At 49.8% G+C, this 18,162-nt stretch overlaps 1 protein-coding gene across 1 annotated transcript; it reads right to left on the bottom strand.

Annotated features, from left to right (window-relative positions):
* Positions 1 to 242: 242 nt before the first annotated feature.
* Positions 243 to 16,379, bottom strand: MEX3C (mex-3 RNA binding family member C; the record flags this gene model as incomplete). The annotated part of the gene is made up of 2 exons (XM_062018256.1): positions 243 to 2,111; positions 15,899 to 16,379. Coding segments are annotated over 2 exons (1,707 nt in total), but the record flags the coding sequence as incomplete, so codon positions are not given.
* Positions 16,380 to 18,162: the final 1,783 nt, after the last annotated feature.

The following is an 18,162-nucleotide window of genomic DNA, read 5'->3' on the forward strand; positions in this document are numbered from 1 at the left end:
TCCGACTTCAGAACAGCTCTGGTTGGACTAACGAACGGAATGTCAGCGTCCTCACCCTGTGTCCAAGTGCAGGCATCCCACAGCCCTCACTCTGCATTGGGATGAAGACAGCTCAGCCATTTTCCACGTGGCATTGAGGAGTGGATAGGAAATACAGAAATCCTGATCCTTTCTGAACAAAGCCCTCCCCGAAACTGATCTGAACCTGCCAATGAGGTGTGTCCCCCCCCGCCTCACCCACCCAAGAAACAGAACCGGTTGCTCTTCTCTTTAAACATAACACAAAGGGGTTTGCAATGATGAAGAGTTAGGCCTATGTCGTTGCACGAAACTAACAAAAACAAAACCCAAAATGATTTCCCCAAACCTGTTTTTGTTTTTTTTCAAGACTGGCAGTGTAAAGAAGGCAGCATTGGAAGTGTTGTTTGATATAATGCCACAAGCCCTCCACGGCACACGAGTCACGTCCCTGTGCTCCGGCGATGAGGCTCGCTGCTGCCAGCACGCAGGAGTCCAAACGCTGAACAGAGATCCTTTTAGGAAGCAGGGAAAATTGGTTTCATCGGCTTGTTGTTGCTTTGCTTTCGGTGGTGCGGTTGATGGTGGCTTCCACTCGCTGTGCCGTAAGCCCATGGCAGATCCCCTGTGCCCAACACATCGTCTGCTTACACTGAACAGGACCGAGACCACTGAGGTTTAGTGTTACCATAGCAGCCTTTTGAGAAAGTAGAAATTCATTAACAACTTCAGCCTAATCCCAAGAAAGCCCAAACAGTCAGAACTCATCAGGAAGTTTACTACAAGGGTACCAAGACACCCATGCCTTTAAAGAGTTTGTTTTTTTTTAGGAAGTCCATATATAATAACACCTATCTGCTGTTGTTTTTAAGAGTGGATTTGGATTGCCTGAGTAACAGCTGTCTGGCAAACGGGGCACGACGGCGTTTCCTTGTCGCAGATCTTGTTGGCACACTCCATGCAGAAGAGGTTGTGGCCGCAGGGCACCAGGGCCGCGATGACCTCGCTCTCGAAGCAGATGACGCAGTCGTGTTTCCGCCTCGACTCGGGGGGGGAGCTGGAGGTGGAGCCCCCGTTGGAAGAGGAATAGCTGTTGGTACCGTTGGAGAAGGCAGGGATGTAGATGGGAAGGCCAGCGTGGTGGCCAGTGCCCGGTGGGTCGCTCCTCACTCTCCTGGCCAGAGGGTGATCCAGGCTGTCGGGGAAGGTGGGCGACAGGCGAGGAGTGGATGGTTGGCTGCCCCGGCGAGGGGCCTTGGCGACGCTAGTAGGATCGCTACCGAAGCTGGAGAGAGGGTTGACGGGTTCAAGAGGGGTCCAAATGGTCTGGGAAGGCTTGGGTAAGGAGTCGTACACGGGAGAGTCGACCCTGAGATCTTCCGTGCCCACCGCGGGCAGCGTCTCCCCAAACCAGAAGTTGCCTGTGCTGAACGGGCTCGTGGGGCTGAAGTCAGCCAACCTATTGCCGCCGAAGTAGGAATCCGTGGAGCCGCTTCCCAGGGAGCTGGAGCTGTCGTTCCTATAGTTAGAGATCATCCTATTGCGGGGAGGAGGGACAGGGTTGGAGGCAAGCCAGGCAGACCCCAGGGTGCCCCCCTCGAAGCTCACGTCCGTCCCATTGAAGTGGAAGTCGTTCTCCTCGTTCAGCTCCACGTAGTTGCCGGTCCTCATGGCGATGTGCATCTCGATCTCCTCGCGCGCGCGGTCCACGTTCTCGGGCATGCCCGTCACTTCGAAGACGGGCTCCTTGTCTCTGCTGGGTGTGACTATGTAGGTGTGGGTCTGCTGCTGAATCCTTTTGATGGTGGCTCCTTTGGGACCGACCACCAGCCCAACGACGCGGTAAGGCACCCGGACTTGGACCGTCGTCTGACCCGGCAGGTTGGGGGTACAGGGCAAACCTGCCACGGCAGGGCCGTTCTTGTTGCGCGACGCTCGGATCATGGAGAAGTGTTCAGCAGCGGAGAGGATTTCCCTTTTGGCCATGGCTACGTCCTCTTTTCGCCCGGTGACGACAAAGACGGGCTCTTCTCCACGAACTGGGGTCTTGATGTAAGTATTTGTCTTGGCCCTTAGCGCTTTGATTTTGCAACCTGTTTGAGAGAAACACACGCGAGTTTAGCGAGGCAGCCGAGGGCAGCAAGCCACAAGAAAGCCATCTATTTTAAGCCGTGTCACAGTCCCAAGAAGCTGTAGGGTGAAACCAGAAGCAGCTGGTTTTATCTCTGCAAGCCACATTAGAGAAGGCAGCAACAACTTCTACCTATTATTTCCAAACAGGCCTCTGACACAGCCACAAAAGCTATTTTAGCAATGCTTCTAGGGCTTGGGCTCAGCCCACCATCTCCTCCACTGCTATTAGAAAAAGCCATTTATGTTTATTCCCTGACAGACACTATCCCACGAATGCTGGTTGGGTTTATAGTTTTTCCCCCATCGACTGGGTGCCCTTCAGTTGCTCTGCAGAAGGAGTAAGGAAGGGCTGACACATAAACCCAATGCCTGCCCTTCTGCAGACGAGCGTGGCCTAAATGCAAAGCAAACATCTACCAGTAGGAGAAGGGTCTGTGTCACAGCCTGGGTAAGGTACTGGGAAAAGTTGTTGATTTACTGAAAAGTCTCCATTTGCTTCCTGTTATCAGTAAGTGTGGTTAAAACCTCACTCTTCCCCGTGGGATGAAGGAGCCACTCCTCGAACTGTCAAGCAGGAGCTGAAGCAATTTGTGGTGTGCAAACAAGGCTTGCTATGTAACATACTACGTGCCTACGTGGAATTTCTCTCCTTGACTGAGTAAATACAGTCTGAAAGAGAGACAAAAAGTTAATGGACCACCTGCCTGGGATTTCTGGGCACTAAATTACTACACTTGCTAGTGGCAGCAGTCCGTCTCCCAACACACTCAAGGCATCTGGAAGCCACCTTTTACCCCTCACAGGACCAGAAAGGCAGCCAGCGCAAAACCAAAAGCCACAAGCAGGTCTGTGACAACCTGCTGGACTGAGCCTTGACTGAGTTTAGCCTGTTTTGAAACACATTCAGAAGCATGTCCCACTAAATGTCGCCTTATAGCCACCCTCATTTTGAAACAACTGTAAGCAACATTTGCAGACCAAGGGCTTTAAGCATCATTTTACACGCCAAGTGAAATTTGTTCTTGTTCTCCTCATTAAGTCTCTCAAAACTGTCTGGGTAACAAGAAATAGTCTCTTGAAACATTCATCTGCACCCAAGGTACTGCCAGCAATGACAATTTTACAGTTTGAAAGCCAAAGATGCACTTTAATCAGGACTGTTTACTACTACAAAAAAACCCCAGACAATACATAGATGCTGGTTGGAACAGAGGGAAGGAAGAGCTGCTGCTTGCAGGGCCCCTGCACACAAGTGAGGACAAAGGGCTGAGCACAACAGCCCTTTGTTCCCAGGACACAGCTGGGGAGGAAGTTCATTATCTTCAACAGCTCTTCGGAGGGCTCTGGGAGGCCCTACCTCCAGCAGACAGCCTGAGGCACCCGCAGGTCTGCGAAGGAGGGGGATGCAGAGCCTGGAGCTGAGCAAGGGGAGAGAACAAGCCCCTAGCTCCCACTGCAGCCCACTGAGAGGGCACTAGTGCTCTACCAGGTGAATGAAAAAGAGAACACACGGGCATGAGATGCTCCACGGAAGCAGAGCCTGCATCCTTTGAAGCCGTGCCATTTCCCACTCGCTCGCTCACAGCAGCGGACAGCAGCACCTCGCTTTGGCAACTTGCCTTTGTTCTCTCCATCTCTTTGTTTGCATTTCTCCCTGTAAGCAAATCAATCTGTTCTGCTTCCCCTCTCCTTCAGTCACTCAGAAGAGACTGGTGGGCTCAAACCTTAAACCCACACGGATGCCTGAAACGGTGAGCTGAAGCTCTCACACCAGCCGAGTCCTCTGTTGTGGAACACTTTAAACACAAAGTCAGCCTCCTGATGCGAATCAGTCACTCTCCAATTCACACAGATTACTTTCATTGACTCCCTTCCACCCCAGTTTACATTATTGTTTCCTGGAAACTAGAGGCAGTGTTTAAAAGACAATACTAGGGGCATCTATGGTAAGATAACACACATAATTCTTTATTGGATGCCACAGTTCAGAGCCTGCTTAATTCTAGATTCCAAAGTGACTCACCAATTCTTACAGCTTACATTCTAGACAAGATTTTCCTGATGTTTTAGAAGCTGAAATCACATTAGAAGCCTGCACCTTCAAGCTCCACTCCCCGCTTCAGCTGCAAACTCCCAGATTGCTTTTCCAGAGCCACATTTCTAAACTGCTCCAGGGTGAAGAAAAAAAAACCCCCTTTCTGGCCTTCCATCCTCAGGCTGCAGAACAGCGCAGACTGAGGCAGCCTGAGCTTTTCTTTCAAGGCAAGAGCCACACACCTAGAAAGCAGAGGCCAAAGGCCCAGTATATAGGTGGGGGCTGGCTGTAAGAAGCTTTTCTGGGGTCACGGGCTCTCGGTCGCCAGTCTCGGGCAGTCGCTTAGGTCGGGCCCGGGTGGTGAGCAACTGCATCACTCACCAGTTTCCTTTGTAATATCCCCCTTGTCTTTGTTATAGTTGTTCCTCTTCAATTTTCCCTAGCAAATCGTTCTTATTTCAACTGAAGTGGGCTCTTTTATTTCCTTCTCCGATCCCCTCCGCATTCCTTTTTGCTCCGGACAGGCAAAACCACAACAATGAGTCAATCAATTCCCACTGGGTTTTGTCTGCAAGAGCACTGGAAAACCCCACATCAGGCAGTCACGTCAAAGCCCGAGGTCAGCAGCCCATCACACCACTGCAGCAGGATGATCTCTGTGTTTGCTCTTGCTCTGGTTTCACACCCTCCTCCATTAGTCACTGCTGAGGTGATGGGATGAGGCGCAGCTGATGGATCCCGTCCCCTCTCTGACAGCTCATGTGGCCACGATGACATGAGCGTGGCCAGCTATGAAGTCATGGGGCCAAAGGACGAATCAAAAAAAAAGTTCCCCCAATCTCCCAAGCTTAGACACAGAAAGACAGAGGAAAAACCAACCAAACACCACCACACTAAATCACTCACAAATCACTCAGATCACTGTACCCAAGGTTTTGAAGCAGAGAGATTAAAACAGTCTGAAGGAGGGCAGCTTCTCCCTGGAAATTCAGTTTAAACCTTCCAGATTAACTTTGGTATGATAATGGAATTCTATTCAATCCAAGTTACTGCACTTGGTGGAGCAGCATAAGCATTCCTGAGCAGCATACTCAGCCCCAGGTACCTACTGACATAGCTAAAGCAGAACCCTTTACTTTTGCTTTCATTTAGGCCAAGATGCAATACTGGCCTGCCCAGGCACCCGAGGAGCTGAGCCCGCACCCACCCCGCAGGCAGTGCTCATCTTGCCTGGACTGTGCTCTTCTCTTCTAGCCTCCTCCCTGGTTTTCCCCTTAGGAGGATTATTTGACTAAACATTTTAAACACACTACGTGCATTTTACTCCCCAAGAAGCTTCAGGGTAGCTCTGAAGGAATTGTTTACTGCATATGCTACTGATTTTAAATGATCAACTACTTTATTAAGAAAAAGGTGATAGGAAGGGAGGTGAGGTTTCTCCCCCTTTTGAGATGGGAGCTAAGCACAGTCCTCACTCAGTGGTGACAGCTGGCTCAGCCTTCACTCCAACTTTCACCTTTCATCATCCCCATCAGGACGAGGTACGCCAAACGCAGTCTCAGGCCACTTACTCCAGGAGGAAAATTCCCCAGTGAGCTGGCAGAGACAAGGATCACAGTAGAAATCCTGTGCACACCAGTCAAGAACCACCCAGAAGAGTATCCCTTGGATTCCTTTCTCCAGCCACAGTGGTAGTCCAGGAGAAACAAAGCCTTCCTCCCCGTTTCTTTCTTCTGCTGAACTCGCCTCTATGCCAAACACTGGGAACAGGACAAAGATTGATTTACAAATGAGGATCCCTTCGTTGAGGGGTCTCTTCCAAAGAGCTACACCAGGGGAAGGGAGCCCTTCATGCTTCTCAGAACCAATACCAGCAAAACACAGCCTCTCAAAGCAAGGGACACACATCTCTTTCCTCCTACAGCTCTTGCCAAGTGCCATGAAAGCAGCGTTCAGGCACACCGGGGAACCCAAACCTTCTTACCATCAGGCTTGTTGAACCTCGTCTCCCCAGTTACACGGGGCTTTGAGAAGAAGATTCTCTAAACAGATGCCTGGAAGTCAGGGTGAGCAAAAATTGCGTGAACAACCCCTGTGAACCACAATTAAATCACAGTATCAGCTTGTTTCCTCCCCTGTTCCTGATGAGTACTTAGCTATGGGAATGCAACCAGAGACCTCCTGCAGCTCTTCAGACACAAATCCTTTGGAAAGACTTCAGGACTGCCTGGGCTGTAAGAACAGCAAACAGGGTGAAGTTGCATTAGCACCAACTCATTTCTTGGGCAGGGCTGATGCAGCCCCCGCCAAATCTGGCATCTTTCAACTCAGTCCCAAGCCAAGCACCCCAGAGAATGGCCCCCACAGCTTGTTGGCACTTCTGAGAAAGGCAGCTGACAGGAACACGTTTTTCAGTAGCTTTACCCTTATCTGATGGAAGGCAATACTGAATACAGTCCTTAGCACTGGGCTCTGATTTTGTAATACACTGACACCAAGTAAGGAAGCAGCAACAGAATCATTAGTGAAATCAACCTGGAACCATGAGCTGCCAGTAGAGCCACTGCCAACTCCCTGCCAAGAAAGGGTCTGGATGTCCCTGCAGACTCACAGGATATGGCACAGCAACGCCAGCTAAGGCAAAGAGACTGCCCAGGGACTTGGTTTTCTATGAACCTGCAACTGTTGTGCATGGACACGGGTTTAAATGTAGAGTCTGTTAAGCTGGCACTGTCCTTATTTCATTGCCACAAGCTCTTCATTAGGAAGTGAGAGCTCCTGCAGCTGAGGTAAGGAGGGACTTGCAGAGACAAACACTGGGTGTACCGCAAGGCCAACGGCTGCTGGGCCTGCAGAGCACAACACTGCACACCTGATTAATCTACTCCATTAAAAATGACTGCTCTATGTACTTCTCAGAAGAGTTGCTTGTTCCCACTGGTGGTACAAGTTGCACCCTTTTGCTTAAGCACAGAGTGCTTCCTTCCAGCTGTGACATGGCTAAAAATAATCTGTCCAGTTTGTGGTTATACAGCAGAAAACTGATATATGGCCCATTTATTAAGCAGAGATGGAGCTTCCTTGGGACAGAAAATGAAATCCCATTCTAAGTTATTTAATGGTTAAACCTCCTCAAGCAGGCTGGCTACACAAGAAAATTAAGACCAGAAGGTATTTGGCACGTCACTGGGCTATTAAAGTCCTATAAAATACTGCCTGTTGTCTGGTCAGTCGACAGACTGACTCTGGTTCCTGTCATCCTTCACCCAAGATCAATTAATTCATCTCACACCTTGTTTTAATCCACAGACTGGAAAATTTCAACTCCTGACAATTTTTTTTACTCAATTGCCTGTTGAATCTGGGTAGCTGACTCAAGGCAGATGAAAAAAGTAGTTGCTCTGCACTTGCAAAACATGCTGCTCTGCACAAAAATCCACACCTAAGCTCTCAGGCAGCTATTTACCACCCCTCCAGCACCTTGATTTTAGGAATGAAGTCTTTAAAGGTGTTTTTTTAAACAATTAAAGAGATAGACTAAACTCGGATTATTTTTTTTCTTTGAATAACAAACATTCATCTGTTTTTAATGCAGCTTTCTCTAGAGCCAGAGCTAAGCAGAGACAACTCACCACAGAGCACAGCATCCATCCTGAGGACAGGACTAGACCAACCACCAACAGCTTTAACAGCATTCTATAGTACAGACAATAGCCTGGTCACTATTTGGGTTAATTAGTCGGTAAGATTTAGGACTCCCATGTGACCATCAGACATGTTACCTGCTGGTGAGCTAACAAATATGAACACACGAGGAAGACAGACACAGCTTGCAGCTGGGATTTGCTCAAGCTGACGGGGCAGGTCACTGGCAGGTTTGGAAAGAGAAGATGATGGGTCTCCAGAGGACAAGAGAGCAGGCTGCCTGGTTAAATGGGGACAGGAGCAAACACAGGTTTTAACTAACAGTTGTTTTTGTTCACATAAAGCAAAGCATCTCCTCCCTGGTGGCACTCGGTTCCTCGGAGGTGGCCACTTGAAACAAAAAGGTAGAGCTGCAACACTAATGTGTCTGGGCAAAGGCTTTTCCTGCAGGCTGCCCACGAACTGGGATGTGATCTCCTGTCCTTCAGCAGGGTCTGCTTTTAAAGATGACATTTTCCACAGTAGGGATGCCTCACAATGAGAGCCCAACAAGCAGAGCTGCTTCTCAGATTTACAATCCAAAATGTGATCCTGGTGTCACTACAACCCAAAGTGAGGGAACAAAGCTCTGTCTCTCTGCCCTGGAATGTGGTTGCATCCAGGGTTTCTGACAATGAGTGCACTCAGAAGTGCTGCACGCTGCTAATAACCATCTCTTGACTTCTGTGTCACTACAACAAGCAATGCTACAAGTAGGTACATTAGTGACTAGTGTAGAGGGGAATAATTCAACCGGCAGCCACCCTGATAGAAGTTATTCTAACAGATGACACACAGATCTTCCAAGAATAAAAAAATAGAGTGTTTTTTTTTACCCAAGACATTTTTTTCCCCTGCCTCCTGACCCCCTCATTAACTTACCACTGCAATCAGAGGCTTTTAGTTATGCTGCAGTTACTGCCACTGGAACGTTTCAACACGACCCACAGTATACACAGCGACTGAGACTGCTCCCGTCTCAATTCCATCATGCTTACCCATTTCTGAGGAGCAACTGACCACTTACTCAGCTTTTTATCTTTTTACATGTATGAATACTGAGACAAAACAGGAACTTTCCTACTTGTCAGCATCCAGTCCAAACTGCAGAAAGGCTTTTTAGACAAGATCCTTTCCAGACCAGAACTGAGTGTGCACCAGGTGCTGCTGCCACATGGGCTGGGGCTTGTGGAGGCACCAGAAAGGAGGATAACCTGGAGATATCAACAAAAAGCCAAAGAATCATGGTGAACTACTCTGCTGTGCCAGACTGCAGGGAACAGGACTCGGTTTGGACCTCCTGCTGTCAAGCTGGCAGGTGGGAAGAGGGGAAGATTTGAGTGTCTAGAGATGCTGGAGAAAGCTGCCCAAGGGAAGGCTCTCATAAGCTCTCAGGGGTGATTCCCTCTTCTGGAAAACAAAATCCCTGGTTTAGGAACTGTGTACACGCTCTTTACTAAAGGCTTCTTAGGTATGTATCAATTTATCAATGGGTTTATAGATCATCCCCAGTACAGAAGGAAGTAGCCAGCCTGCACACTGTTTCCTTCTGTATGTCAGGGTGGGACGCTCTATGAGATCAGCAATCTCTGAGGCAGAGGAATACGCCAGTTTCCAAGACAGATGGCAACTCAGTAAACAATTTACATGCAGAAAAAGGCCAGTGGGCAGCAACTTGTATTATTAATCACTTAAACTGCCGCAGCACCAGGAGTAAGTTGTCAGAGGCTGAGCAAAATCAAAAAGATACAGTAGTAGAAAAAGAGAGAGAGTACGGCGTACACGTGAAATAGCTTACAGGAAAAAGATTGATTTAATTAAGAACACTGATCTAGTAAGTGAAAGAGATCAGTGTGAGCAAGTGCTAGGAAACCTGACCTGCACGAGGAGGATATTAAAAGGGACCACCATTCAACATGCCACACAGCATGCCCAGATGGCCAAGAAAAGGAAGACTGAAAAAAATAAACCCACACCACCTTTCATCTACAGCAAATCTCATATTCAAAAATGCTGCTGGACCTCTGCTTTTACACCTAAAATTCCACAGTATATTGTGAAATGCAAAAATAACTAGGAGGTAAAAAGAAGTCTGTGTCTTTGTTCAAAGGAGCAGCAGAGAACTTGGTGCAGACTGTAGAATTACTGACTCACACCAGCCAAGGAAACAGAGGTCTCAGATGCTGGCAAGATCTCGTGAACTTAAAGGAATACCTGAAAGAGAGAGGAAAGGAAGACTTTCTTAAAAAGTAACTGAAATTTTAAACAAATGCTTCATTTAGAGCTTTTGAGCCTTTTTTCTTGTTGTTAAGTTTGCAACCCTGTCCTGGTTAAATGTCTTCCCTGCAATAGGGAACTGGCCCTGTGGGGTGGAGGTATCGCATAAAACCCAAATTTATGACTTTCCAGATATCCAACAACTCGTCTAGAACAAAGTTTCTCTTCCAGAAGTTCAGACCACAGTGTACTAGAAGAAAAGGCAACGGGGGGGCTAAGACAGGGTAATACGCAACATCTGCTGACTCCAGTAATCAGCTCGAAAGAAACAGTTTCACTGCTTTTTTTTCCTCGTGTCAGAGGTAGGTTAATGGCAGCGCAGGTTGGAGGCACATTCATCTGGGTTTCTTTTGTAAGTTTCTTTCCTTTACAACGAATATTAATGAACTTACAAAAAATACTCTCTCAGAACACAGCAATTTTACAAGAAAAGAAAAAGGACGGTAGGATTAGAAATCAGCGTTTTCCATCAAAGACTTAAAAAAAAAGGTCATTACAATTTGTTATTTTAATTGCAGCTTCATCCGAAAAGATCCTGTTTATGCAGGTATTCAGGTCTGGTATTTGTTTGTTAGTATCGACAGCGTTTCTGGCAGACTACACCACGAGAAACATCTCCTGAGCATATACTGTGTTTGGTGTGCATCCCACCCGACCAGGCAGACAAGGGCAGCTTTTATAACTGAGGGTTTGTGATCTCAGCTGGAGGGGGAACCTGCACCCTTATGCTACACTTTTGCGACTCGATTTCGGTCTTTGCATTAGCACAAGTGACCGGTGGCAGAACTGAGGTGATGTCTGTGACACGAGACCGGAGCAAAAGGCTGCACTGAAACTTCAGCAGCGATTTCGGACCGTGCCAAGCCACTACGGTATGCTCACGTGTTTCAGTTCCTGGAGTTCCAGGCTCTAAGAATGATGAGACTTCAACTTCTCAGAAAAAAAACCCACCAAACCCAGCATTTGTATTGGATTTCAGCAAATAGCTCAAGTTTTCTTTCAGTGTTTAGAACAAGCCATTTACCACAGCATTTAATAACCTGCTCGTTAAAGATGCCAAAAAAGTTAATCTGAAGCACGACTGCCTTGTCAGCTTTCACTTAAAATCAGTCAGCTGAACCTGTGGTCTTTGTTGTCTGTGGCAATCAACTGACAGGGATCGATGGGATGACTTCAGTCATGCAAATCAAACTTATTCTTTAGAGTGGGAATCTTAAGCATCCAGTTTTAAAAGCCAACAATATGCAATTCAGATCAGTTCACTGTGCTTATGCTGACTGCTCCTTACAGGTCAGCAGCTAATAATCGTCTGCAATTCAGTAACATCATCACACACGCTGACATAAAACCAGGCACGTAGTTGTTTTTGAAAGGACTGTGATTACCCTGCTACAGCACATCAGCTAGTGCAAGTATTTGCCTCAGGATTGTTTTAGCACTGTTTCCACTCGGAGTGATAGCTACTGTTTCCACTTGGCTGTTCAGCTGTGCTAGATAGTTATCAGCTACCAACTCATCAGAACTACTTTTTTAAGTTACAGGAGTATTTTGAGCAAAGTCCCCATTCAGGAACAAAGAGCAAAAAGGAGTCCAAGATCATGACATATGCATACCGATGTTATTTTAGTTGCAATGCTGTTTCATGCAAAGCAGATTTGTTATCGATTTAATCAGTGAAATGGGATGATATCATTCCTCCTGCTCTTACTCAACCGGGGTTTGGAGACTGCCCTGCCTGTTTCAAGTTCTGCAGCTATCATCCCAACTATTCTCACTGAACAGAGAGAAGCATCAGGCTCTACAGTTAAGTAGCTCCAACTCGGGTGATGTCTTGGTGAGGAAAAAACACCACCACTGTCAGCTTTAGCAAGGGTATAAACACTTGGAAAATCACGTTACTTGGATAGTCATAATGCTGGAATGTATTAGCAAATATATTCCAACAATCATCTGAAGACAGTTAATACACTGCAGGATGGAGCATCTCTACAGGACACACTTTTGCTGCTTCCCAGCATCTTTCAGGTTTCCTGTTCATGCCTTCAGGCACCACCACTCTTTTTGTATTATTCCCAAAGGATTCTAGTACTTAAACATGTGTCTCTCTTTTTTTAGTGTAAAGGTAGAAGGAGACACCAAATACTCCGCTCAAAACTTGTCAGCTCCTCAAGGCCTCGCAGACTAGGCAAAAGCACCAACTCCACATACAGGAAATGGTTTTAAGGTGATCCACAGCAGACTTTTCACGAGCCCTCCACATGACTTAAGAGATGAAAACAAACCCTCCAAACAGTGAGCTGGATCTCCAGAAGTATTTTTTAAGTCTGGATACGTGCTTATATAATTTTGAGTATACGCCCTATGCCAGCTTTTCTCAGGCAAATAAGGTCACCTCCTCAGCAAGGCAGCTTTCCTGCAGCCACCTCTCATGACCACTTTCCTCCAACTTTATTTACTTTCTTTAGAAAAGCCAACTTGATGCCGGACTTTTAGCTGCTGACAGCAAAGGAAGCCACTTCTCTGGTCGGCAGGATGACTCGCCAACTTACGGAAGGTTGGACTCAACAGCTAGTTCAAATTCATACAGGAAGCCTGTACAATGCCATGAATGGAATCTAGTTTTCCTGGCTCCCAGACACATGCCTTAACAAGAATAAAAGGATACAAATATATTTTCCTTTGCTGTTCACCTTTGAGATTCTTCCACTCCAAAGACTACAGAGAATTACATTACCCCTACCCCAGCCACTGCCTGTCAGCTTCATTTTTGGGGGGCCAAGGGCAGTAAGAAAAGGTTGAGAACATGTAAGATTTTTTAAAAACAGCAAAAAAAGAGCACAAAATCCCATGAATTTTCATAACTACTACAAGACTTTTTTGGTTGAAAAAGGAACGGCTACTATTCATGAAAAGAAAATCTTACTTAAGCCTTTTTCAGTGATGCAAAATGCTTCCAGCAGCAACACATTAAACTACTGTCACAGTAACCCAGCAGCCTCCACCAGGGCTTCACAAGAAAACCACCAACCACAGGGTACATTTCAGGCACCTCACGCCTTCTAGAGCTGCAACACCCCACACGTGAGCCCAGCTACCTGTGCAGGCTTGCCAAGCTCCGCAGCTGACGTGGGGACCCTCAAATACCGTGACTTGGAGTGTGGCTGAGGGAGTATCACACAACTGCCTGGACTGATGGATTTATTTCTGAAACTGGCACATAATTGAAAATAGAAAATTAAGAGCAAGCACCATAAGGTTTCTGCCTGTTTACAGCTCTCTTAGGAATCAGGGGCTCCTTCGGTCTGATAAACAGCATCTGGAAACTCTCTTCCTCCGTGGAAAAGATTAAATTTAGATAAATAGGGTGGAATTCTGCTTACCATTACTCTTTCAGTTAGGGAGTTAGGACTCAGAACAAACAAGCTTCCCAGACACAGCAGTGAGGCCTCCAGCAAAGCCTAGATCAAACTCAGCATTCCTAGTATTTCAGAGCTGACCTTTCAGCCTGTAGACATTTCAAGTTCCTTTTATGCCTCATGAAGACGGCAGAAGAAAGGACATAAACTTCATCTTTGTGAAAACCCATCAGAAGTAATATCCCAATTATAAAAGTATTACAGCACTGAGGAGCCTGGTGTAAAACTTCAGCTGAATTTACCACGGTAATGCAATCAGCTGGTTACGATGTGCGCCGGGAAGAGAATGTGCAGCATCTTCATATTCAGAGAGAGCAGAAGGAGCTGTGGCTCCTGCCAGCCTCGCTCGAGGCAGCCCAAGCTGTGCTACCGCAGAGGACGCTTTGCTGGGCTAGAGCACAGACACATGCCAAGCAGGTGGATGAGAGAGCAAGAAGAGCTTCTAACCCATGTGGAGCCAGCACAGCTCTGGGCCATAAAAGGTGACACAAGGACTAGTATTTCTAAGAAATTTGAAAAGCTTTTGGTGCAACAAATACAACTTATGTAAGGCAGTCTCTAAGCGCAAGTCTCCCTTGAATGAGAACTGTGAAGGACCTCCTTACCCAAAGCTTTCATGCAAGTATATCTGGCAATGTTTTTTTTAGCTCTCCCTCCACTCCTTCTGCTCCTTTCTCTTCTGTAGCCCTAATTATTTTTATGATAACTAAATCCTTCCTCACCAAGGCTAAATATTTTATCACAAGCCAAACAGCGTGATATCAGGTAAGAAATAAAAGCAGAGGCAGTAAATCAACTCTTCAGGAGCAAATGATCCTATTTTTAGGCCAACTGCATTATCTTGTTTTTAAGTGACTCAAAAGTACTGAAAAATATACTACAGAGAACAACCTGGACCTGGTGGAGAATGAACACAGCAGCCTAATCAGTCCTTGAAGCCCAATAGTTTGTACTTATCTTTTAGAGGACTGTAGCAATAACTGTTTTCAGTTCTGTTTTCCACCTCCCTCGCTCCCCGCCTGCCATCCCCAATGACACATGAGCAATGTCTTAAGACATTCAAAATGCTTATTTCTTGGGAAAGATATTTTCTGCTTGAAGACAACAGGCTTGCCTGCATCAGATGAAGCTACCTGCCAATTTCTGCAGCGTGGCCACTGGTTCTCCCTTGACACACCCAGCGAAGAGAAAAAAAAAACCCACCCTTGCAAGTGAAAAGCCTAAAATATAAACCTAGGAAGAGAAAACAAAAAGTTTGCCAAAACATGAGTGCTCAGTGGGCACCTCCTCAGTACCACACTGGTTTAGGCTGATTTTACCATTTATTTTATACTCAGTAAAAGAAGGAATAAAAAAAAAAAAAGAGAAAGAAACAAAAGCCACATTGATGTAGAGATCAGACAGCATAACCACTTGTTATCAGAGCTGATCAGCGAATGAGACATACCACCCCCAAACCGAGAGAGTAACACAAAAAGAGGAAGAGAGAGGCAACTTCATTGTCTGCATTTCCCCACCTACACTTGACACTGCTCAGCGCTCCTCTCAACGCATAAAAAGTGCTTTAAAAATCAGGTTTCACCACCAAAAAAGCTGGAACAAAATGTCATCTTTCTAACTCCTCCAAGCACTGCTCCCATGAGACCAGATGAAAGGCCAGCGATGAACGTGACATCACGGATACGACCTTATCCTAACAGCGTAATACCGACCCATGGAGTGTAGCAAGAGTGATCAACAGGAAGCCACAACCCCAGCAGAAAGACAAGGGCTTTCACACAGGAGAGGGCTGCATGTGGCTCCTTTCTCCATCTCGCCGGCTCCCGAGGTCCTACTTTGTCTCGGTAAGCGCCGTGGAAAGCTGCAGGAAGGGTGCGATCACACACCCTGCTCTGCAAGGCAAGTTAAAGCCCTTCACTTAAAGTCTTTGTAAAACACGGTCCAAAGTTCCTATGGGGAAACGCAGCTTCTCAGTGAAGCCCAAAGCCTGTGCCAACACCTACCTGAACCTCACTACCCGGCACACGGTGATTTACAGCCAAAAATTGACAATAACCGAAGGTCTGTACCAACCCAGCGCTTGGTCTGGGATGCTCAAGCCGGGCCGGCATGCCGCCGGCACCTTGTTCCCCGGGGGGAAGCCGCGCTTTACGTGAGGAGAGGCAGGTCCCGGGGGGGCGAGTGGTCGCTGCCGCCGGCACGCTCCGGGGCGTACGGGGACAGCCCCAACACCAGCCGCGGGGGGAAAGGCGGCGGGGCCCGGGCCAGCTCGCTCCACACCTCCACCTGCCCCCCCGGCCCCGGGAGCGTCCCGCTGCCCCGCTCCCCCACTCACCCTGACGGCCCACGATCTCGGCCACATGCTCGGAGCTGGGCACGGGCACGCACTCGGTGGTGTTGACGCTCTTGCGGCGGAGCAAGGCCGCCTGCTCGCCGTTGAGGCCCGTCGCCCCGCCGCCGCCGCCCAGGCCGCTGCTGTAGGCGTGGGACAGCATCGCCGCCATCATGCCCTGAGGATCGTCCGCCCCGCACAGCGCGCCCGCCGCCGCCTCCTGCGCATCGAAGGAGGACGAGAGCAGGACGGAGCCCAGCGCCGGCAGCAGCGGGAGCGGCTGAGAGGGCGAGGAGGACGAGGACAGCAGCAGCAGAGCGGCCGAGTCCTCCTCCTCCTCGTCCTGCCCCACCAGCAGCTCCTCCTCCTCCAGCTCCAGGTCTCCCTCGTCCCCCGCCGCCTCCTCCTCCTCCGCCCCGCCGGGCCCCAGCTCTCTGGCGGAGTCGGGCGGCGGCGTCAAGCCCGCCCGCCGCCGCCGGGCCGCTCCCGCCCGCCGCCGCCGGGCCGCCCCCGCCGCTCCGCCGCCGGCGGCGGACAGGCCGCGGTCACAGAGGCCGAGGCCGGCGAGGTGCTGCTGGAGCAGCAGCAGCGGCGGCGGGTGGGGAGGGAGGCGCGGCGGCTCGGCGGGCTCGGCGGTGGGGGAGGCGGCGGCGGCGCTGCCGCTCGGCATGGTGGGGGAGGCGCAGCGGGCCGGGCCGAGCCGGGCCGGGCCTAGAGGCGCGGAGCCACCATGCCGCGGCGGGCACCGAGCGTGGCAGGCGCGGGCTGGGCGCTGCGGCCGCGCTGCTCAGCGCGCCTTTTGTCCCATGACGCTCCCCTCGGCGGCGGCCGCGGGCGGCGGCGGCGGCGGCGGGAGGGGGAAGAGTGCGGGGGGCGGCGGGGTAGGAGGCGGCGCGGCCCCGCCCCCCGCGGCCGCCGCCGCTATTGGCCCCGCAGCCGGTTCCTGGGCGGGCCCGCGGAGGGCGGGAAGGCGGCTGCGCGCGGCCCTGACCCGCGCTCGGGCTCCTGAGGCGCCTCGGGCGCGGCGGCGGGGGGGGATCGCTCGGTGGGCATACACCCACCTGCTGAAAGCCCCCCGAAACACGCCGAAACTTCTGATGGACGCCCGCCTTCCCCTTACATCCTGTCCCGTGCTCCCCTGACGAGGTGAAGGGTTTTGTGAGGGACGTGGAGCGAGTTGAAGCTGAGCGGTGTGTGTGTCAGCCCCTTGGTGTGTGTGTCTTGCAGGCACAGGAGGAGGGTTTCAGGCAAAACATGGGGAAGCTTGACTGAGGGGGTGATCGTGAGGAGACACCTCTTGCTCCCCAGCTCAAGAGGGACGGGGAGCTGCTGGAGAGAGGCCAGCACAGGGCTACCAAGGTGATCAGGGGGCTAGAGCATCTCTGTGAGGAGGAAAGGCTGCGGGACCTGGGGCTGTTCAGCCTGGAGAAGGCTGAGAGGGGACCTTATCAATGCTGATAAATCCCTAAAGGGTGGGTGTCGGGAGGATGGGGCCAGTCTTTGTTGTGTGGTGGCCAGTGCCAGGACAAGGGGTGATTGGCACAGGCTGGAGCACAGGCAGTGTCACTGGCACAGGAGGAGAAACTCCTTTGGTGCTGAGGTGAGGGAGCCCTGGCCCAGGCTGCCCAGGGATGGTGTGGAGGCTCCTCCTTGGGAGGTTTCCAAACCCACCTGGACGTGTTTCTGTGCCCCCTGATCAAGGGGAACCTGCTTTAGGAGAGGGGTGGGCTGGATGAGCTCTGCAGGGCCCTTCCAGCCCCCACCATTCAGTGATTCTGTGAAATGAGAGAGGAGGTCATGGCTTTCAAGTGACGTACTGAGCTGGGAGTGATGACCGCTAGCTCCTGTGTTATAGGCCAGAGGAAGAGCCCCGGGAGGCACAGAAGGCAGAGGAGGACATGATCCTCCACAAGGCCAGACTACAAAATGATCTTCAGTGGCAGCCTTCAGGGCCAGTGAGAGTGGAACAGGGTTGTTACTGATACAGTCAAGGAAAGACCAGTGCAAGTAGTTGAAATACGAAGGTCAGGGCAAGAATTGGGGGTTATGTAGCTGCTCCTGGGAGACATTATTCTGAGAAAAGATTCTGGGGAAAAGTCCAAGTCTAGGCTGGAGTTGCCAGTGTCATTCCCAGTGCTGGCAAAGTGAGATGTTGGAGTAGGAGCATAGGCAGGCAGAGATGAAAAGTTCTGTATTCACCGTGTAGCTGTGAGCTGGCAGACAAGCGTGGGATGCAAGAGGGACAGCAGAAAGGCAGAGGTCTGCAG

This window comes from Colius striatus, chromosome Z (genome assembly GCF_028858725.1).
Source record: "Colius striatus isolate bColStr4 chromosome Z, bColStr4.1.hap1, whole genome shotgun sequence".
NCBI lineage: Eukaryota > Metazoa > Chordata > Aves > Coliiformes > Coliidae > Colius > Colius striatus.